At 37.4% G+C, this 23950-nt stretch overlaps 1 protein-coding gene across 1 annotated transcript in view; it reads right to left on the bottom strand.

The window, feature by feature from the left end:
- Window positions 1-50: 50 nt before the first annotated feature.
- LOC110156784 (mitogen-activated protein kinase kinase kinase kinase 3) overlaps window positions 51-23950 on the bottom strand; it is a 33077-nt gene continuing 9177 nt past the window's right edge. Inside the window, 34 exon segments of the mRNA XM_020921006.2 lie at window positions 51-2427; window positions 4123-4178; window positions 4640-4710; window positions 4841-4933; window positions 5250-5318; window positions 5409-5580; window positions 6209-6312; window positions 6412-6470; window positions 8130-8247; window positions 8428-8488; window positions 8557-8636; window positions 8713-8797; window positions 8980-9021; window positions 9250-9356; window positions 10212-10584; window positions 11053-11104; window positions 12493-12558; window positions 13645-13683; window positions 13802-13857; window positions 14991-15053; window positions 16763-16821; window positions 16904-16982; window positions 18801-18917; window positions 19063-19144; window positions 19234-19296; window positions 19398-19475; window positions 19477-19527; window positions 19799-19871; window positions 20041-20083; window positions 20347-20394; window positions 21497-21552; window positions 21642-21706; window positions 21888-21978; window positions 22219-22276. Of these exon segments, the coding sequence (XP_020776665.2) occupies window positions 2340-2427; window positions 4123-4178; window positions 4640-4710; window positions 4841-4933; window positions 5250-5318; window positions 5409-5580; window positions 6209-6312; window positions 6412-6470; window positions 8130-8247; window positions 8428-8488; window positions 8557-8636; window positions 8713-8797; window positions 8980-9021; window positions 9250-9356; window positions 10212-10584; window positions 11053-11104; window positions 12493-12558; window positions 13645-13683; window positions 13802-13857; window positions 14991-15053; window positions 16763-16821; window positions 16904-16982; window positions 18801-18917; window positions 19063-19144; window positions 19234-19296; window positions 19398-19475; window positions 19477-19527; window positions 19799-19871; window positions 20041-20083; window positions 20347-20394; window positions 21497-21552; window positions 21642-21706; window positions 21888-21978; window positions 22219-22276 (2817 nt within the window). The 3' untranslated portion in view covers window positions 51-2339.

Genomic DNA, 23950 nt, shown 5'->3' on the forward strand with positions numbered 1-23950 from the left:
ATATTTTTGTTTTAATAATGCATAAGAAAGCAATACAAGACACAACACAGTTCACTTCTGTCTTTTTAATGTGTTAACCTGCCGTCTCATAAATCTGTTACACATCTGAAACAAAATATAGGCAATTATACAGTATGTAAAACAAACCCATTTTATCTTACAATATTTACATTCATTACGTGTGCATTGCGTTATGAAAACTGAAGACCATAGTGAGGGAAAAGCAGGGGGCACACTAATCATTATTACAATTACTTTTGCACATACTCCCTACATGTCCAATTATATTAGCATGCAGCCCAAACATGGCTGGTTTTATGTTGGTAGACATCTTTAATTAAATAGAAACTCTTTAATGTTTTTGCACAATAAACTGTAAAATATTTAAATTGATTCCTTAGGTCAATAAAAAAGTCAATAAAAACATATGAGTTAGTGATAAACCACAATTAACTTTCCAGGAACATCTGAAAACTTAGAAAGTAAATATTTGACATTACAGGATTTTAGACGTTCACTGGTGAATATGTAAATTAAAAGGAATGTTTAATATAAGACAATAAATACTATTGACACATAACAGTCTGCTTAATTTAATCTCTAGTTCTGACCACTGTAAACAGAAGTACTGTGTATTTGTTGAAAATCTATGGGCGGCATAATTTAGATTACACTAATAGGAAGTTAGATGTTTTGTGAGTGGAAGAATGCTTGTTATGACTTTACTGAGGACACAGAATAAATTAAGTGTTTGATAGAGTGACCTCTAGTGTTAGAAATGGGATAAATGGTTGGTAATGCCTCATGTAGACTAAACACATAAATATCTGCATGTTTTGATTTATGAACTTCTGATAACTTTAAACCAAGAACTATGAATTGCAATTTATAATCACTTTAACCATCAACACAACATGTTGAATATTCTGAAATGGTGGCTCACACTTGACCAGGAGACTCACTGATTAATGTGTTCCAATAAAAGACTAAATTGCCATCTGCATTGCAAATTTACATGATGGTACAAGTAACCTTTCCTACCATTTTAATGTGCATATTCCCAATAAATATTAGATAGCTTCTACAGGCTAAGCATAGACAGGGAACCTAATATTTAGTCTTGACTTCTGCCATTTGCATTTGTTTAAATTGCTACCGAGGAGCAGAATCATGTTAGAAATCAAATCTGTACATCATGCACGGTTATGTGCACACCGTCTACTCGCTCACACACATCCACACATGCGCACACACAAGGTCATATTTAGAATGACATCACATTTGTTTATCAATACCTTTGTCCTTGTGCAAAATGTTTAACACCAGTGGTTCAATGAACATAAAACAAAACTAAAAGGGTGTTTTCTGATTAATACAGTTTAACATAAAAACAATTCTGATGAGACGAGAAACTTAAATACAAGCAGCCATGACACTCAGTGTCACGTTGACGCTGCTTTGGTGCACACAAAAGGAGGTTACCATGGTGACACATGCATAATGAACAACCAATCACGGTGAGTCTTCTTTACACAGTCCATATCAAGCGCATTAGCAGTGACAGTTACTCAAAAAGACTTTAATGGTTATCTGTAGTCCCGATGATGGCATAACCAGGAAGTGTGTATTCCACTTCTGAAATGTCTTGTGCACCTGCGGCGTTTTACTGTTTGTGTCGACAGTTGGATAGTTATACACACACTGTCTACATGACCAGTCTCTTAGTGTTTGTCAAAAATACTACATTTATATTTACAACAATTAAATAGAGGTCAATCAAGCACTTGTGTGGGAACAGCACATTGATGCTAGCAGAAGTGATGAAGCGTAAATCTTTTTTTTATAAAAACAATAAAAACAGAAAGCCATTGTGGTTGTTACTTATGGTACAATAAATAAAAGGTGTTTAAAAAAAGGAAAAAGAAAAAAACAAAACAAAACAAAGAGAGACAATAAAGGGTGGTTAGGTGTGCAACATGGCTTGTCTGTGAAGCTAGCACTAGTAGCAGTAGTAACATGTGCAGGGGGAGCTGTAGAAGTAGTGTTGATTCTTTACTTCCTCCGGGGAGGATGGACTCAGAAATGAAGGACACCAGATTCTCAGCTCACTTTGTTCATTCAGCTTCTTTATGAGCTTGTACTGACCCTCACTGTTTGTTGCACCTCAGCCCAATATCTGGAAATCCACACAGTCACTTACATTAGCAGATAGCCTTGCAGTTAAATACTGAGTAGTGTTTGCTTAAAGGAGGTTTTCCCCAGCAGCCCGCTCCCAGGTTTTGTTTTAGTGGTCGGGTGCAATGTGGCTTTTAGTGTCCATGTACAAGTGTTGGTACTTCTCAGTAGCTGTTTTCATGGCCGGCCAGGATGTAGAGATTACTGTTGGCCGTGGGGTTGTCCGTAGGTCTGCTCTCCAACACCACCACCCTGTAATACACAGATCATTAAAATGGTAGAATAAACACAGTGTTTCTTTCGATTTAAAATGTTAGTTGTAAAATCTCAACACTGAGCACATCTGAGAAGCATCACAAAGCAAAAGAAGATCCACAGTTCAACCAATCCCTGAAACCATTTGGACACTGTTTTTTAATAATGGGAAAATAGACACCACATAGCACAAATATTGCACCTTTATTCATACCATTTATGTTTAAAAAAATTTTGCTTTTGGGTTTCCTTCTTTAAAAAATAAAAAAAATAAAAAAAAGTTATATGAAATAATGGGACGAGACAATTTCTACGAGATGAAACATGTCATGAGATTCAATTTAGGAGAACGAGACCAGATGAGATTTTACAATTTTTAATAATGAAACTGTGCCATTTAGTTCACAGTTTTGGCTTCAAAATTGTCTTATGCATTTAATTTTACAGTTTTGGTGCAATTGTAGCACTGCTTTTTGGTAAATACAGCTTTTCAAGAGGTGTTACTCAGTAATCGTTTTAATCCAAGGCAAACGCAAAAATATGTGGAAAAAAATCTCACAAAATAATTTTCCTGTGTGCACAGTCTAGAGCAGGGGTGTCAAACTCATTCTGGTCCGGGGGCCATATCCAGCCTACTTTGATCTCAAAGGGGCCGGATCAGAAAACTCATGGCATATAAACCCCAAAAATAACAATAAGTTCAAAATATTTGTGCAGAGAAACGAAAATCTCTTACAGAAATCTTTTTTAATTAATGAGCTCTTTCTTTTGCAAAATATTATAATATTATGAAAAAAATGCTATTTCAACACAATGTTTTAACATTAACTTGAATGCAAATAGGAATAAGTCATTTTTTCTTGGAAAATCCAGCACTCGGCTCCACTTTTCTCATTTTTGACATTTTTCTGATGAGGGTGTCATGGTCAACACTCAAAACGATCGTCCTTTAAGAGCGTTTGGAAAGAGACAAGTCTTCATTTGTGCTGCTCTGGTGGGAGGGGCCACGCACAGAGGCACGGGAGACACTGCGATGCTAAGCGGAACAGAAAATTACCAATATTTTAATAGAAAATATGATTAAAATATTTTAGTAGAAATTCAGCCGAGGGCCAGATTAAAGGTCTTGGAGGGCCGGATCCGGCCCCCGGGGCCTTATGTTTGACACCTGTGGTCTAGAGGCAATTTTGTCTCACGAGATCTTGTCCCATCCCTCTTCTTATATATTTTAAACTGAACACCACTAGTGCTATAGGCTATAGTGGCCAGAACACATAATGAACATGTTTTTATGAGTTTAATGAAAAAGGTGCCAATTTGGGCAACGGCACACACCATTACATTCTATGTAAATTCTATTAAATTAAAAGAAAAGACAACATTTTGTTTAATCAGATCAATGTTGGTGTATATACTCCCATTATTTCACTACAAGTATTATACCACTGCCCTTTTTTTTTTGCCCCCCACATGGCCGGTGACACCACTGTTCATTACACCTTGAGAGTCCCAAAAGAAAGAGGCAGAGTTTGGGACAGCTACAGCCAGGAAACAGTGAGTGTACCTGGGCACAGAGACACCTCTGTCCTCAGCATCTGGATCTCTACTGTCAGCACGTCTTCAGTGATAACAAAGAGGAGTTAATGTTGTCTGCGAGGTGAGTACTGGTAAGACTGTTTCAAGAGCACATACCTGTCTGATCCCAGAAGTCTGAAGATCCGTGTGCTGTCAGAGATCTCCTGTGTGATCTAAAACAAAACAGAGACAAAAGGCATGAATAGAAATCTTGCACTGTGTAACTTTCTTGGTGGAGGGCCCGTTAAATACGTTTCTCCATGGAGATTCCTTTGTCTGGAATGTTTCACAGTATGGTATTAAACCTTTCTATCTTCATGGAGACCAAACCAGACCAAGATACAGGTCATTTTTATCTATAAAACCATCTGTAATTTAATAAATATACGGTAGGGCTGTTAAATGTTACACCACAGAACATTTCACGCAGAACAATGACATATCCATAGAAACAAGCGAGGGAAGGACGCCCAATCAAAAAGTTACATAGTGCACCTTTAGCATTACGATTAAAATATGTTATAATATGCTTAAGCTCTGTTTTAATCAACTGCTTATACTATTTATCAAATGCAACTATTCAAACCACACGTTAGTCTCTTGTATTGCTGTGTGCTTGAGTTTCTGGTCTTACCTCATTGGTCTTGAAACTTCTTCCTTGCATGCCATGTCTCCAGAAAGCCAGCACACTGTCCTGTAGACATACTGCACAAGAAGATAAAATATCCAAAATGATCTTAAAAATTATCCATACACTGATGAAAGTAAAACAAATGCACTCATCCCTATACAGCATATAAAAGAAATATATTTCAGTTAAAGTTGTTGTGTTTACCTATTGCCTCAATCTGGAAGTTAAAGGTCAGCTCCGCCGAGAGTTTACGGCTGGATTTTAACCGCCCTTGAAGGTTGACAATCTTTATGCATCCTGGGGAATAAATGAAGGAACATGTGCATGGGAGAAGAAAAAAAACAAAACATGCACATTTCAAATAAAGAAAGCTTTTAAAAAAAAATCATTTAGACGGAGAATGTTGGTATGGTGTTTTATTTCTTTTTGTGTGTTTGTCATTTTGATGTAAAAGGAGATTGTGCAGAATGCCTTTTAAATTTGTTTTATGATTTGTGATGTAAAGTAAATTTTGTACAATTTCTGTATAAATCAATAAACAAATTTTGAAAAAAAAAAGAATGAATGAATGAAAGCATTAGTGGGCAATATGGTAATAAATGCTTATACTCACTGTCAAGGCAGACGAGAATGGTGTCCCTTTCTAACTGAGTAACATGGATTACACAAGACTGTGGGGTATCTGAAACAATTACATGAATACTAATTAACTACTACTACTAACACTGCATTTAACATGTGTATAAATGCTGTTTTCCTCCTTTGTCCATACCTGTTTCTGTGAACCAGGAGGATGTGGCATTGGGGTTGACTGTGCCAAACTTGACGACCTGGTTGAGCTCTGTGCCTTTAGTGACGGCCACACAGATCAAAGGGTATGTGTGCTCCGGTACCACCAGCATCTCAAACACCTCCAGTGGGCATGGCAACGGGAAGTCTATGTTCTGTAGTACATACATTACACTTAATACTCCTTTTAAAATTAAAATTAAAACAACTTGTTATGAAATAACAGTTTAAAGTTGAGTTCAGCTAAACCCCCTCTTTAAAGTGCGCATGACAGATTTTTATGATTCTCTCATTTAGACTTGATTTGGTGGGATTATAACTATTGTGAATATAAATGATAGTTTTACACAAATCCAGAAGCAATTTTGTGAAGAAGATTTGAAAAAAATATGTTGAAAGTTACAGGAAGTGGAGAGTTCAAACACACTGTTGGTATCACACCAGGGAAAATTCGGTCCAAAAGTTCAGCACATTTTACACAATAAGAAAAACATATTTTTTCTGATACTTTAAATTAATATAAACAAAATAAATGTGTTTTCTTATCTGTCAGATAATAATTTCTGTATACATTAGAGGAATTTTTCTAGGTAACGGTTATGAAGTCCCAAGTGTGATGTCATGATTTCCAACCAAGAAGACAAACCAAGTAAATTTAAAACCAAAAAAAAAAAAAAAAAAAAATCTTAAATATAATGATCTTAAGTGTGTTTAAGTGTGAGTAGTGTAACCTGCCATAGGCACTTTAAGGTATTCAAGAATGCCCAAAACACAGTAACTGACCTTAATGAGCATGAACCTCTGCATGGACTCCACCCACTCCAACAGCATGACACTGGACTGGAAGGCTCCACAGAGGTATTTATGACCTGTGTATGGATTTCGCACTGCAGAAAGGAGCAAAAATAAAATATTAAGTGATTTGAATGATAATTTACGTGCATAACACAATTTATACAATAATAATGTATTCTGGTACCACTCACCTACGCAACACTTTTGGCACCCTTTTGTATCTGGAATTTTATTGGACACAGCGAACTTCCTGTAGTAGAAAAATACTCAGGTTATCCAAATGCTTACATTAAGTGCAGTATACACTACCGTTCAAGGTTTGGGGTCACTTGGAAATTTCCTTATTTTTGAAAGCACTGTTTTTTTCAATAAAGATAACTTTAAACTAATCAGAAATACACTCTATACATTGCTAATGTGGTAAATGACTGTTCTAGCAGCAAATGTCTGGGTTTTGGTGCAATATCTACATAGGTGTATAGAGGCCCATTTCCAGCAACTATCACTCCAGTGTTCTAATGGTACAACATGTTTGCGCATTGTGTCAGAAGGCTAATGGATGATTAGAAAACCCTTGTGCAATCATGTTAGTACAGCTGAAAACAGTTTAGCTGGTTAGAAAAGCTATAAAACTGACCTTCCTTTGAGCAGGTTGAGTATCTTGAGCATCACATTTGTGGGGTCAATTAAATGCTCAAAAATGGCCAGAAAAAGAGAACTTTCATGTGAAACTTGACAGTCTATTCTTGTTCTTAAAAATGAAGGCTATTCCATGCGAGAAACTGCCAAGAAACTGAAGATTTCCTACAACGGTGTGTACTATTCAATTCATAGAACAGCACAAACAGGCTCTAACCAGAGTAGAAAGAGAAGTGGGAGGCCCTGCTGCACAACTAAGCAAGAAGATAAGTACATTAGAGTCTGTAGTTTGAGAAATAGACGCTTCACAGGTCTTCAACTGGCAGTTTCATTAAATAGTACCTGCAAAATGCCAGTGTCAACATCTACAGTGAAGAGGCAACTCAGGGATGCTGGCCTTCAGGGCAGAGTGGCAAAGAAAAAGCCATATCTGAGACTGGCCAATAAAAGATTAATATGGGCAAAAGAACAGACATTGGACAGAGGGAGATTGGAAAAAAGTGTTATGGATGGACAAATTGAAGTTTGAGGTGTTTGGATCACACAGAAGAATTTGTGAGACACAGAACAGCTGAAAAGATGCTGGAAGAGTGCCTGACTCCATCTGTCAAGAATGGTGGGGAAAGAGTGATGGTCTGGGGTTGCTTTGGTACTGGTAAGGTGGAAGATTTGATCAGGGTAATAGGGATTTTGAATAAGGAAGGCTATCACTCCATTTTGCAATGCCATGCCATACCCTGTGGACAGTGCTTGATTGGAGCCAATTTCATCCTACAACCGGACAATGACCAAAACACACCTCCATAATTGTGCAAGAACTATTTAGTCGCAGTCACCAGATCTAAACCCCACTGAGCTGTTGCGGGAACAGCTTGACCGTATGGTATGCAAGAAGTGCCCATCCAGGTAATCCAACATGTGGGATGGTGTTCTAGAAGCGTGAGGTGAAATTTCTCCAGATTACCTCAACAAATTAATAGCTAGAATACCAAAGGTCTGCTATGCTGTAATTGCTGCAAATGGAGAATTCTTTGACAAAAGCAAAGTTTGAAGGAAAAAAATATTGTTTCAAATATACTATTTATTTCTAACCTTGTCAATGTTTTGACTATATGTTCTATTAATTTTACAAGTCATGGTGGTAAATAAGTGTGACTTTTCATGGAAAACACAAAATTGTGTGGGTGACCCCAAACTTTTGAACGGTACTGTAATATTTCTTTTCATAAAAATAATGGAACTGGTAGAAATAATACAGAATCATTTATACCTGGGAATCATCTTATCAGGCAACTTGTGTGTAGGAATGGCTACAGGTAACTTCTGTAACTGTCTGGCCTGTTCAAATAGACCACTTAGGTTATGCGAGTATAACTGAGAGGCTTTTCCTGAAAAAGAACAAAACAGAACAAAAAAGATAAGACATTTAAATTGTATACATTTCTCAAAAGTTCAGTTTACTCATAAGTACCGCACATATAAATTAAACACACAGTAGATAAATAATAGTAATATATGTTTTACTGATAACAACTGTCCTGAAGATTTAGAGAGGCTGTAGCATTTACCAGATATAGACAGAAGACAGTTGTTCATGACATACAACCAGGTACACCGGCGAGGGAAGAGCTGTAAATGTATTCAAAACAATGCATTAATAATATAAGATTGTATCATGTTAAGGCATTATGTCATACCTGTTCCATGGTAGTCTCGTGCAGCTCATTAAGGTTTAATGTGTAGATGCCCTCCTCCGCACCAAATATTAAATACTGGTCTGAAACACACCCCCATAACTATTATTACAGATGACAGACTCAATTCTATCTTTAAAACAGAAAAACAATTCTTACCTCTTGTGTCTGGGTTAATCCAAGAAGTGGCACAATGGACTTTTAAGGGACATCCATTAAACACCTTGGAGAAACAGGCACCCATCTGAAAAATATATCATTGTTAATAGGGCATACGATTATATTTTGACATTTTAATACACTTTTCTTTATTTATTTTTAAATAAATAGACTTTAAAGCTCCATAGAAAGGCTAGTACATATTAATAAATAAAGTGTCAAATTTAGTAATGAAACAACTGTGCAAGTAATTGGCTTAAAACTTACATGGACTTTAGGTGTAGGTGGAAGGCCATTGCTGACAGGCATCTATGAAAAAATAACAAATTGTTACAGTGAATTAGAAGGATGATAGGTAAATCCTCTGTCCCTAAGATAAAGATGAAGGATGGGAACAGTGATGCTAAAATATTGACACAACCAGGTAGAGGTAGAATTAATATATTAATTCATTTGGAATAAAAGCAAGGTTAACTATACTCAAATGGATGTACTCAAAGTGGTATTGGTGCATTCCATTCAAGTTAGGATTCTTACCGGGACATCCTTCTTGTCTTTCCGTACTGGGACACTAGGGGGCATTGTGGACTGCCTCTCTGCAGGACTGTCCCTCTCCCCATTGTGTGCAGCACTCAAACCATTACCTGTAACAACAAAAGGCACACCTCACTGAGTTCGTGAATCAAGTGTCGATGGGGAAAAAAGCGCATGCTACATTTGCACCTGTGTGTTTAGGGGCCGGTGAGAGAAAAAGAACAATAAATAACAGACTTCTACACACAGGCTGGGGTTTGGTAAGTACACTTTAACAGGGCTACAGACACAAATGGGAGGCAAACATAAGCAAACAGTGACTGCTGTGAGCCGAGGGAGGGTGGTTAGATAGGATAAAAGCTGAAGAAGAAAATCAAATCTGAGTGAGTATTTCACAGTGTGAATTTCTCAAAATAACATGCAAAAACTCAGTTTTAAATGTTTGTGCAGCTGACAATTGGTGCATGTATAAACAAACATTAGGCCTGTGTATATAAAAACTTATTTGCAAAAGAAACTACATAACTACATAAAACCGGTAAAAATCCAAGTTTGATCATATCCTGCAATGGATACTTCGTGGTAAAATATTAAATCATTGCAATCTTCAGAATAGAAATAACTAAATAGTATGTTAAAAATATCTTTTATGGTTCACTCTAGTTAATGTACATAGTAGTTCCTATTACTTCAAGGGGTAAAAATTCTAAGGTCACTGACCATGTTTTGCTGATTGGGTTAAGAACATCACATTTTCAAAAGCGCTACCTCAAAATGACAAAATCATATTGAGCAGGAGCTGATGGAGGGGAGGAACTTGAAACACAAATACAAGGTTTTTGCTGTTAATGTTAATGGCACAAATACTCAGACTACGAGGACCAACTAATGGGAGAGCAGACGACCAATCGGAGGGGAGGACAGGGTCAGCGGAGACTACTGATCAACTAATCAGTTTCTCTTACTGGCTTTTTCCTTTTCTTTCTCCTGCTCCTCTTTGACCTCCTTCAGCACCTCCCAAGCCTCCTCTAGCTCCTCCTCTGTGTGAGGCGTGTGAAGCCATTCCCAGAAATGCCTAAAGCTCCCATCATCCTCTGGGGCAGAGTTTTCCACTTCCGAGCGGGTCGTGCTCTCGTTACCTAGGCTACTGCGCCGGTGGGGTGGCAGCTTTGGGGGCGGGGGTCGTGGGGGTACATTCGAGGGTTTGGCTGGGCTTGGAGTCTCCGGGATGGGGCAACGCTTGATTGTCCCGCCCCCATCGTCCTCGCTGTGTGATTGGCTGTCGTCTGGTTTCAGTTTCGGTTGTGGTGGTGGTGTGGAAGTGGAGATGGACTTGGGCTAAAAAAAAATATACTGGATCAATACTTTTTTCTCTGTAAATCTTCAATATTTGCATTGTTTGCTGTCCTAACAAAAACTTTCAAAAACAAAAAGCATTTGATATTAAAAGTTGCATTATGTATCTTTTCTGGTGCAGTCAACTTTGGTCTGAATTGTTCTACTGCATCATGGCATTAAACATATCATTAACTATTAAACACCACGGAGATAAGCAAGTGATGACTCCAGGCCAAGTTACAGGTCAGATTTGTGGAGAGGCAATGCTGCTCATAGTAAGAATGCAAAACCTATAATTGGCTAAATGCATGATGGATATGTTTAACGACATATTCGAACATTCCAGCCAAAGCCTTAGCACCTCCCTGGAGACAAGCAGGTAGCACACCCCCAATAAGAAAAGACACATAGAGCATCTTCACTTTTTTTTTTTTGATACATCTAAGTTGAATGAAAATTATAGCTTACCTTAGGAGGAAGTGGAGGGGGTACTTTTGGCCTCATGATAGTGCTGGATTTACTGAAAAAGAAACATAGTAAAACTAATGTTGTGATGTATAAATTTATCATTAGACATTTATACTGGATTGCAATGAAACAAAAATGAAAATTAGTAAAACCACATCAATCTTGTCATCAATCACGTCTAATACAAACAAAATATGAATTTGTATTAGTCTTAAAAGGGACCATTAGTCACAAAATGATAAAAATATATAAATAAAATGAAATGGATTAAAATCATCTTTACAAGTATATGTACAGATGACTAGAGTGACAAAGAATAGTGTGCCATGTATTACATTATATTGTATACACTAACCATGGTATGTAAAGTTAGTTAAAGATTAGATTCGATTAGAAATAAGATCACACAAATAGCCAATAAAGCAACACTTGACATGATCTGCATAATTAACTTTGCCACAGACACCTTGCCACTGTACATATACATACAGTAACTTGTTAATCACTACAGAGAAACTAGCAGTGTAAGCTAATTGGAGTGACACTGATACAAATTGTATCGCTCACTGATACAACAGAAGACAGTAAAAACTAGCACAGTCTTTTAATCTCTGCTAGTTGTTACTGAGATACGAAATAGATGGAAAAATAATGTGATGTGGTTTAAAGAAGCATGGGTTTCAGCGGGAAATTTGATCTGTCACTATATGATAATACATCAGATGGAAAGTGCAAATTCCGCCATTAAGAAAGCATACAATAGAACAATTTGTATATTCTATGAGGATTAAACTTTAAAATGGGAAATAACAAGCAGCAGCAATGCTCTGCTCTTCAAAAGACATTTGTTTTTGCACAGTGAGGGGCCAAGGCAGATTTCCAGATACATAGTTTTATAAAAGGCAAGACAAGACAGAAGGCGCACACACCACCATACAGACACAAAGCAGTACGCAGATGGCAAAGCAAAACTACAGCAAATGAGATGTCGAGGTCGTCTATGGACTGAAACCAAACCCAGAGTACAACAAAATTAAGCCATATTGGTATTGCATATTTTTAAATCTGTAAAATATTTTATGCAAATACTGACCATCCTTCCACATTTATATTTAGAGGTACACATTAATTGAAGTAATGTGTGAGTCTGGGTGGGTTTTCAGGTTAGGGTTATTGTTAGTTAATGAGAAGTATACAAAAAACAGGTGAGAGCATGGGAGCACACACACAAATGCAGGTGTCTTTGAGGCGCGATGGTGGGGTGTGCTGCTTATAGATGCGTGGATGAAACTGTGGCAAAGAGACAGAGAGCCTTCTTCATTTGTCCCCCTCCACATCCTCCCAACATACAGTAAGTTATAATAGAGCGGGGGAGGATGAGAGCGAGTGGGACAGTGAAGTGAGGCCGGCGTCTAGGACTACGACTGGGAGACAACTTACTGAGTGTGAGTTTCATCATCAGCACCATCCTCATCCTCATCATCCCCTAAGTGTGCCACATGGCCCCTGGGAGCGGAGGTGGAGACAGGGGCAGGAGGGGGGAAGGGGATAAACGGGGTCGAGAGGTGAATGTGGCCGGGATGAGGGGACCAGAGGACAAGGGGGAAGAGCAAGGCCAGAGAATGCAGAGAAGAGGGAGGGAGATGGGGGGAGGGAGAGGAAGATCTGAGTGAAGCCAACACTAAACCCTGATCTTATCACATATAAACAAATACAGTCTCAAAGGATTAACAGCAGCTGTCAAGTAACTACTTCCTGTTTAAACACTAGTTACTTTGCAATTGGATAATTGCAATCCGAGGAATACCTAAGAAGTACAGGTCTGGCCTAGGCCCACAACTAGATGAAATGTCATTGTCTGAAGACTCATTTCATCCTACGGTATTGCAGAATCATAGCACAATGGTATCCTCTGTGTTAGAAGAGACACATTGTGTATGGTAATAAACTAGAAGAAAATATGTTTATGGGTTCCTCAAATTTGCCCAAATACATCAAAACTCATCTAAATCACACAATGTAGAATCCCAACTCAAACTGTATCATACAGGAAAAATAATGTCTGACACAATATATATATGTATAATAATAAAATGAATTGTATTGAAAAACAAAGACTACTCTTCCCCCCAAAATGGACAGTATGTTTTCCAAAAATAACCCAGGAAATCACATAGCTCAATGGGGGTATTCATATTCCCTTTCATCTCACATTTTCTTTTGCCTGAAGTAAAACAGAGGAGCTTAAGAGGTGATAATCACAGTCTTTGGGGCGAAGCGTTTGGTAAGATTATCCACTGCTGCACCGGTCAGAGTGAGCGAGCATTTGTTGAGTATGTGTGTAAGCCATGCCCTGCAAAGCTCCTGCAAAAGCACCACCGGATCCCAAAGCCAAAAGCAGCAGCAGCAGAGGAGAAGAAGAAGAGAAGGAAGAGCCCCCCTCACCCACAGCCCTGAGCACAGCCCTGCCGTTAGTTGCATGTAATTGTTCTGATTAGTCTTGCCGTTAATTGATTGATAGGTGGGCTTAGTTTAAACACCAGCAAATCAAGAAGACCTGTGTGAACCAGGAAGTAGGATGAGCATACATACCTCTGCAGCAGCTCCTCCTCTACAGACTTCAGCAGACTCCTGTTGGACAAAAATGTTCAAGGGATCAAGTAAAAAGTGAATACAGAATATCTTACTACTTTTACTATCCTTTATCATGTAATCATAGCAAAAGAATTGCACTTTAATTATGACTTACTTATTGTTTCCTCCCAATAGACTTGGTGAATCGTGTCCATACTCCAACTGCAATTCCTGCAAAAAAAGGCAATTTTAATACCTAGGAAACACCATATTCATCGAAAGGATTTTGGGCCATCTTGACAATGCAGAGGTGCTCTAAATAAATGAATATTCCATAAGGTCATAGTGATAGTATAAATATACTCAACTGATTGTGATATAATTATAATGTTATTATATTACCCCTTTAACATAGTGTCACCATAGATCAGAGATAACATCATGACCATAGTTAGAGAGTGTGTTGGTTCCAGTCAAATGACGTTCACTGAGGCCAAAAGTTATAGGGTCAATTTTGAAGCCAAGTTCCATATTAGGAATAGGAATATAGCTCATGTAGAGTGGGCTAATATGAAAATTTTTAAGACCAAAATGACCAGAAGCAGTTACATAGATTCTGGTGGGGAATTAAATTGATCTGTCATCCAATCCAGCTATGATTTAACATGCTCAACAAGTTATTGCTAGCATTTGTTGTCTGCAGGGCTATTTACTAGGTCATTATGTTATGCCTGGTTGGGGTACTGTGCATAGTCAACAGATGCTAATGATTGAAAGTCAAAATCATGTCAATTATATAATTAAACACAAATTTCTAACAATTGTGTTTTAATATATGGACCAAACTGCAGTACTGTACACTTTATGAAAAACAATACAGCAAGCATGCAGACATAAACAAGCATATAAGACACAACATATTTGACAAAACGTCAAAAGTACATAATTCTGCTAGGCATAAAAGTTTGGAAAATGTAGGTTTAGAACAAATAGATGGAAAGAGATCTACAAAGAAGCACTGGAGTAGAAATCAAACCAGGACCCCTAAAGTGTGTAAAATGTGTAACTATGACCTCGCCAAACTCCCCCTGCGAATGTGTGCCAGTAAAAGCAATACCGCAAAGTCTTGACAGTTGACATCGTGACATCTGAAAGTTAGTGATGCAAAAGCTAAAGCTAGAAAAGGTTTAAAAATGAACAGAATACTAAACAGCCAGTTCTGCAAAATGAACAAGAAACAGGGGCCCAGACAGCAAAAAGACAAGAGTAACAGAACCTTACGGAAAAGGTGACGTGATAAGAAAGAGGCTATTTTAAGTGGATAGACGCAGAGGCAGAGATAGGGACGGAGTGAAAAGTACTACCAGATTAGGTCTTGCGGTATAGTAGTGCTCCTCGACACAGTCCAGATAGGGCTCAGAATCACACTGGTCAGCAAGACAGAGCGAGAAAGACCTCAGTTAATACATTAACCTGGACGCATGGAGAGTATAATGGGGCAGGGGTGAGAACAGGGGTGGACTAGAGGCTGATGGGTGCACAAATGGGATTAAATCTTTAATCAATAAATGGTATGGCAGTCTAAGTATGATGGAAGGTTATGACAAACTGGGAGATTATTCCAGAAAAAATGTATTTTGTAATGGCTGGACTGATGCAGGAAACTGACAAAATGTAGATATGTATTTATTAATTAACAAAATGTATTTTAGGGAAGTTGTATCTAAATGTAGCCCATTACATGAGTACTTGACTTACTGTATGCTCAATCTTTTTTTTTAAATCATTACTCATTTCAAATGATCACAAAACACAACCTGATAATTTGCAGAATTTATGCCACTGCTTAAAATCATTTTAAATAGCAGTTCTATGCAAAATGTCCTTTAACACTTTATGTTAATCTCAGTTTTCTCTGTTGCAGGAAAATTACAATTTACAAAGTACAATGTACAATTTAAAGGGCATATATTAAGTTATTCTCTGATCTATGTTATAATGTTGTTTCCTCATCACAAACATACTTGGAGTTGAGTTTTGTTTCATTCATACATGTTTACCACACAAACCCTGCATATTCAGGATGAATTCTTAAATAAAACCACTCTGTTCCACCTTGTGATGTCATGTGGTAATACAGGAACTGCTCTACGGTGTTTTTAACCTCCATACATCTTCACTAGAATCATTTTGATTATTTCTGACCTGGAATGGCCAATGTCTACTAATAAGTAAAAGGTAGCATGAAAACTACCGCTTCATGACATCACAAGGTGGAATAGAGCATTTTGAGCTTTAGAGATATACTCAAGTATGTGTAAATGAAACCAAACACAACTTTTTGATGAAGTAACAGCATCAAAACATGGCTTAAAGCTCAATTTTGGATTTAGGTAGACTAAGTACAAGCAACAAGATTTGCGCTTTTCAGGTAAAATACTGATTGAAGGCTCACAACATGCACCAGCTTCCCATTGCCACCAGCAAAACAACTACATCCACCACAAACATGTATAACAATATTATGTGTATTAACAATCAATTAATTCATTCAGAAAATCACTATACTAATCTATTCTCTTTACAATGAGTGTGTTCTTTCTGCATGAATAACTTTATTTCCTTCCTTATACAATGCGTCAACTGTGCATTAATGCTGGCTTAGATATGAATATGGTAACAGGTTATTGATCCCACGCACAACATCTATAATCTGAAGGTCTAGGAAAAATAGACTGGTCAGCAAGACAGAGAAGCACAACATAATTAAACAACTATCCAAGTGCGAAATGGAGGGAGAGGATAAACGAGTGAAGGCCAGAGAAAGTTGTCCAAAAGTCATGTCCAACTCAATAAACAAAAATGAAGAGGAAGCCAGACGAAAAGATGAAAAAAGGTATTGAGGAAAGTGGGTAAAAAGGTAGGAAAGATGGAAATGATTGCTGTGTGCGTGATAACTCCTTATTATGTGACCAGATTTCTTCGCCAGCACTGAATTTTGCACTTAAAATACCAACTATTAAAACAATATGGACATTTGATTATTTCTGTGAATGAGTTTGGGTTATGTCGCTTGTGTAAACCTGATTATTCTGGTGAAGTGAGACAAATACTGCTGAATGAACTGTATACTCACAGGCTCATGGTGGGGCTCTGTTTCCTTTCTCAACGGAGGGTCAAATTTCACCTGGCCAACTGAAAAAGGTCATTCAAGGTCATTGTTAGTGGATTATGGGAAAGTATAGGACACAGTGATTGGCTTTGGATCAAAACTCACAGTTAATTTCTGATAGCGTCTTTCCTTCCCGAGTACTCCTGCTGGTGGAGCGGATACGATGGGGGACGGACACGGGAGACTGTGAAAAGAAAACAACATATGCGTAAGAATATATTATGATAGTTTACTTGAGGAGATTTCAATAGGTTTAAAACAACAATGCACTCATATTTCCTGTGGGTGTGAATTTGATGACACAGCACCAGAGCCACACTGCAACCAGACACACGACATAGCAACAGTCAATGGAAAATAACAAACCTATGCTCAAGATTCATTATTGTCTGTAATGTCTCTCACATTAATGTTTTTTTTTATGTTGTAAATGTCAAATAAACCAGGTGATACTAGCTCTGTTTTCATCATCCAAGAAAAGTTTATAGACTACAGTTTATAGCAACACCACCAATCAAAATAAAATTAAATCAAGGGTTTTATTTCTACTGACAGTAATAAGATAATAACACATAAGCAATAGGTTTAGTTTGTTGTTATAATACCACCACTTAATATCAATCAATAAAAAAAAAAGTTGAATGATATTGATAATTCAGGGTATATCATTTCTCACAGTAGCTACTAGACTCCAGGCACCAACAAGATCCATTACAACAAAAAAAGTTGAATAAAGTCATTTTGACTTATAGCACGGCATGCTCAAACCATGCATGAAACTATAACATGTCAATAAATACATACATGACATTCAGACGTGCCAAATGGACAACACGCAAACAACAACTTGTACAATGATAAAAGGTGGAGCTAGCAAAGTATTCAAGCTAGCAACATTGCACCTTGACCGACTGATGACGCTACTTGACATCACAATTGTAATCAAAAATGCTCACAAACAAAGCCAAATTACTGTTCTTAAAGCTGTCTTGAATGCAAAAAACTGCAGTTAATCTTTGACTTAAGAAGTACTTAAGTTATCAACATTAGTGCACATAAGTCAAGATGAGACTCACTTGTGCATCTGTTATTGTTATGTGATAACATCTCAAGCTTTAGCGTTGTGTTTGTTTTGGTTTGTACTTCACCCAAAACATAAACTTAAGAACTCACTCCTTTAAAACTATTGTGAAAGTGCAACAGTGATCTATCAAGTCCCTGAATCTAAAGGCCAATGTCAGCTCCCATGACAACAGCCGGCATAGTGATTTGAATAGAAATGCCCTTTGATTCTTTTAGGTCTGTGGTGGCTCAGACTGGAACAACAACTGGAATAAGAGTTAGAATGACATCACTGCAGACAGGGCAGCCCACACTGGTACCTTCCTACGGGCAGCAAAACGAGGGGCACGTCGGGCACCGGGGCTTATGGGTAGGAAATAGCCCCTGTACTTGAACTGAGAAGGAAGCCACATGCAGGAAATGAGGAGAGTAAGACAGTGAGGGAAGAAAGGAAATGGTTCTCTGTTTCAAGAGACGAGCACAAATGCACTATTAATTTAGAATACTGTGGAATTTTCCCCCAAAAGTTATGTAATAATACTCTATTATTAAGACTTTGCTTTGGTTTAACTCTGACTGATTATCATATATTAATTAAATTATTTAAATGTCTATGTAAAAAATCTTATTTGATAATAAATACATATTATTTGGCAAGAGAGAAAATAAATAAATAAATATGCTAAATAAAGGTAGTGGACAGAGTATATTTACCACTAATTACTACAACTATAAATGAAGAATGAAATGAAAATAGATAAATGGGAGAAAAAGATGAGAAAAAAATACAGTCAGCCTTTTCTGTATAATTGATTTGAACATAATAATGCATATAATGACATTTGTGTACTATACTATATAATGTATATATTATGTATACTATAATATAATACAGCAATGTGATTTGTGAAAGGTCAGAGGTGAGAGGTTGTGAAGCTACCTCTGGCTCGGGGTCATCATCATCAATGTCATTGAAGGAGCTGTGGTCGGGATTGTTCGCTTTGTCCAGCAGCTCAATGGCCAGGGTCCGACTGAGGGGCTGAGACACAAATGGGTGCTGTTGCAAACACAGGACAGATTCGTCAATGAATAACAATGAATCAAAAAATTCACATCAATCATTAACGCTGTGTTATAACACTCAATGTAACAATTGACTATCTTCTGAAAATCACGTCTACTTATGTTATTTTAAGACTCACCTGTAGTAGTTTTTCAGCTGTGGGTCTCTTCTTTGGGTTTTTAGTGAGCGCAAGCTTTACAAAGTGATGGAAATTGTTTGTCCTGATACACACAAACAAAAAAAGAAAATGAATATGTATCAGTCAATCTGTAAAATAAACATTATACAAGCCAAGGTGGTCTCATCTTACCATTTTATTTTGTCTTTTAATTTTGGAGGTTGAAAATTACTTTTGGTCATTAAAAATAGAGCCCTAGAAAAAAAGACAACAATCATTCCTGCACCAACTTAGTCTGTTGACAATGCAGATATTTTAGCCAATAAGATTTTATTATTAAGTAATATGAACATTACCTCATAGGGTGCAGGTCAAACATGGGTGGTTGTAGTTCAGCAAGCTCTATGGCAGTGATGCCCACAGCCCAGATATCAGAGCTGGTTGTAACCTCCTTTCCGTTCGACCGCTGCCACTTCAGGAGCCATCCTGCAGCAGGAGAACACAGTGAGATGACATCCACTATCAGAGAAACTGAAAGCCTGATGGCCCACTAATGAGCCTGGCTATTTTTATCAGCACTACATACCATCTACATTTGACAACATGGTAAGAGTACCTGTGGTGTCAATGTGAACTTCTAATGAATAAAAATATGTTTTCTTTTTGGCGTTCTGCGTTTTTAGAATGTTGTTTTGATCTCCTCCTAAAAACTAGCCTAAGCTTTAAAAATATTTTGGATGTTCATCTTTCAACTCACCAGTACGGTGTTCCAATAAATGACTTTCTCTTGGCAAGCGTTGCTGTGATTTGGGCTGATACACCAAAATCCGCTAAGGCAGAACAAACATACGAAACGTAAATTAGTAAAGACACATTATAAATAGGAGTGAAGGTCAACAGATTATAAGGTGGTGAAAGAATGGACACGAGGGGAGAGAGGGAGCAAAATAGGCCACTGATATGCAGTCTTTTGAAGCAGAAGGTAATTGCTCCTCTTACCTAGTTTAACATAGCCATTGTCAGTCAGGAGGATGTTGGCTCCCTGTCAGAAACACAAGCCACATCAGAAATTACCTCAGTGTCAACTCCAATTATCTCACACAAAAGCACTTTTAGGCATTGCAATGTACAGCCGAATAATGTGCCCATAGCTCCACTTACAATAGGCACTGCTGAACTTTTTCATTAACTTGAGAAAATTAGTTTTTAGTAATTAGAAAATGCACAACGTGATAGGTGTTAGCATTTTTTTTTTTTTTTTCAAGATTTCAAAACTACTGTATTAGATTAATTGTTTTTTCTTACCTTTATGTCCCTGTGCATCTTGCCTTTGCTATGAAGATAATATAAACCCTGTACAGAAGCACAATCATAGGTCAGATTGATAACAAAAACAGACATCAATATTAAAGGTACACAATGTAAGTATTCAGTGGGGCGGTGCAACCTGTTTGACTCAGCTGAGAGGTTATTGCTTTGCCAGGAATGTTCCAGTATGGCATTAAACTTGTCTATCTTGCAGTTAATCAATGACCTATTATTTATATGGCAAAACAGTACTTGGAAAACATGTATTCTTACTCTCAGCTGGGTTGCCTCTCCACTTATGTGACCTGTAACTTGGCTTAGGGTGTCACCAAGAGACAATGTCATAACTGGAAACATTCCAGGCAAAGCAGTAACAAATCCATAAAGACGAGAAGGTGGCGAACCATCCACCAGAAATGTTACATTGTGCATCTTTAACAACAAGACTGAACAAATAAAAAATGTTGTGTTACAATATAATAATTATAGCTTGGAATGTGCTTTACAAGCTAGAGAAGCTTCTCCAAGCAATACAGTAAACCATTACACATTTATTCCACACACTATTTGGTAAACTACATCCGTAGCTGCCCTGGGGCTGATTGACAGAAATTTGTCTCTCCAAACACTCACTCACATACACCATATTCACACAGGCAAGATTGGTGAAGTGTAGGCCTGTCACGATAACTACAATATCAACTTATTGTTCAATATATGAAAGCTGGAACAATACTTTTTGGAGCTCAATATTTATCATGTGTCATTTTCTTTGCAATAGTGAGGATACTTCCATTTTTCTGTACTATGATTTGAGCTGTAGAGGGTAGAATAAATAACTTCTATGGCAAATTATTGGTACCTTTTGTTGTTTGTTGCAGCTCAGATGTTTTAATGATACTGTCTATTTAAAAATTGGTTTACTGAGACTATCCTGCTTTGTTTCAGTGGCATAAAGTATTTTCAATATTATCGTTTATTATTATATTCTCTGTATATCGTGCTTCAAAATTTGTTATCATGATAGGTCTAGTCTTTCTCAAAGATACAGCAGTACACACAGTTTGGGCTAAGATTCAACCACCAACTACTCATAACACCAGGCCACAGTTGCCCTGGTAACTGGGGCAGGTATGCAGTGTGTTACCTGTAGGGTCTCCCGTGACATGTAGGCAATCTGTGACTCTGACAAAGGCCCAGTAACTGTAAATATTAAACAATAGTAGACGTGTGAGGAGACAGACAGGAAAAGTTTGTACCAGTAATAATAACTAAGTTTATCTACGTCTCACCGTGATAGATATCCTGTAGAGAGCCACCCCCGCAGTACTCCATACTTATCCATAACTTATCCCTCCTGCAAAGCACAGCAGCCCCACACTCAAGACAGGCACAAGACAACACAATACTGCCGCCACTGTTATTTTATTCTCTAACAGGAAAAAGATTAAAAAGCCAGATTCCTGTTTTCTCACTCTATATCATAGGTTCGAGTGTGAATGTTTGTCTCTAAATTCAGGTAAATGAGCACTTCTTACCGTAAATAACTCCCAAAATACGCTACAATGTTGGAGTGTTTACAATCCTTCATCATGATGATCTCCTGCTGGACAACTGCAAAGTCTTCCCCTATAATTTGACACACACACAAAACAGACATACCGTGTTGGCAATGATGAACAGAAAACCAGTGGGCTTATTTAAAACACAATTTAGCATAAAACTTGTCCAAACTATGACCCAAAAAAAAGGATAAAGAAAATAATTGAAAGGCTGGTGAGGTATTTATGCAATAAATGACCAATATTCTACAACATGAAGCAAAATTAATACATCAGATTTTTAAAAAAAGGACAGGGGATAACTCACCAGGTTCCAGTTTGATGACTTTGATAGCAGCCAGCTCGCCTGTGTTGACATTACGTGCCTGAAAGCGAGAAGAGAAAAGTTAAGTGATGGCATTTTTCCTACCACCATCACATGGCAAGCATTAGTAAAAATAACAACCACTAACAACTTGCAATTCTTGTTGTCCAATTCTTAAGGAATTTTGAGAGCCAAAAATCTGAATTCCTAAAAAGCTGACTTGTATCCAAGGGTTTTGCTGGAAACTGGAGTTCTTTTCCTATAAATAGCCAGCTGTGTTGACATACAACAGAAGCTCTGGTGCAATGGGAGAAGAATTCTATATTGAAGAGATATGAATTAAACATGGCTTTCAAAGCGGAGATGTATTAAACCATTCAGTCAGAGGACATGCTAGTAATTCATGGTGCACCATAGTGTAAATACAAAAGATGTCCATTTGATCCCTGCCATCAAAATTTAATAAAATGACAACTTTTATGACTTTTTAGTAGTTTTCAAGAACATTTCTACAGATAGATTGGCAGCTGCTTCACTGACATCTTTATGCAACATCATAGTCCAATTTCATAACATTTCTTCACTTGAAAAGATTTATTCAATATTTGTTAAAGACCTACAGGGGTACAACAGCGCATACCTATCCTGCATAACTGACAAGTCTGATCTAAATGAACGTGATTTTAATTGTTTAAATACACAACTGGCATGAACATGGGAAGCAAAAACATGTAGACCGCAAAGACAGAATTAAACACTGTAAACAAGTGGCACCAAAACAAAGCTGTAGTGAGAGGGAGGAGAGCGAGACAGTCTAAGAAGAGCTCAGAGACAGGGAGCTTTCAGATAGGACCAAAGATGACTCATAGGGTTCAATGCCAGCGTTACAGGCCCAGCACACAGCAGCCTGATAGGACTTGAATGGTTTGGCATGTCTGAAGTCACAACTTCTAGTGTAAACAAAAGCTGATGTTTATCTCTTTTTAAATCATTCGCTAATCATTAAGAAATATCAGACCATAATGGTACTACCACTGACTAATGGGAAAAAATCAAATAACACCCCCACAAAATCTCTACAAAAGTTCTTGCTAATATTCCTGTTTTATTTATCTGTTGCAGCTCAGGTGTTAATGATACTGCCTATTTAAAAAAGGTTTACTGGAATTATTCTGATTTATTATAATTCTGTCAGGGGCATAAAGTAGTTATCGTTTATTGCAGTATATCTTAGAAGCAATACATTGTGCTTCAAATTTTGTTATTGTGACAGGTAGGGCTGGGCGATATGGATCAAAAAAATATATCTTGATATATTTTACTATATATCTCGATATCTGTACAGGAAAAAATAACCCCCTAAAACGGAAAACTGCAAAACAAATATGCCAAATTCCTCAAGGTCCTTTTTTTAAAAATGAAAGTATAAGAGGTAGGCAGTTCATATAGGAACATTTAAGATTACAAAAAACCCTAATTACATAAATAATAATTTAACTGTTAAATAAAAGAAATAAAACATATTTCCTTTGTTTCATTCATAAATAAAACAACTCAACACAAGCTCATCTTTACATTAACTCTGTTATCCAAACCATAATCATAACCATGAGCTCCTTTAGCAGAAGCAGCTCAGGATTAGAGCCCGACCGATATATCGGCTGGCCGATATTATCGGCTGATATGGGCACCTCGAGGCATATCGGCTATCGGCCGATATGCTTGCTGATAGGGG

The sequence above is a fragment of the Boleophthalmus pectinirostris genome, unplaced genomic scaffold, assembly GCF_026225935.1.
Source record: "Boleophthalmus pectinirostris isolate CB_2022bp ecotype Guang Dong unplaced genomic scaffold, ASM2622593v1 HiC_scaffold_5, whole genome shotgun sequence".
In the NCBI taxonomy this organism is placed as follows: Eukaryota; Metazoa; Chordata; class Actinopteri; order Gobiiformes; family Gobiidae; genus Boleophthalmus; species Boleophthalmus pectinirostris.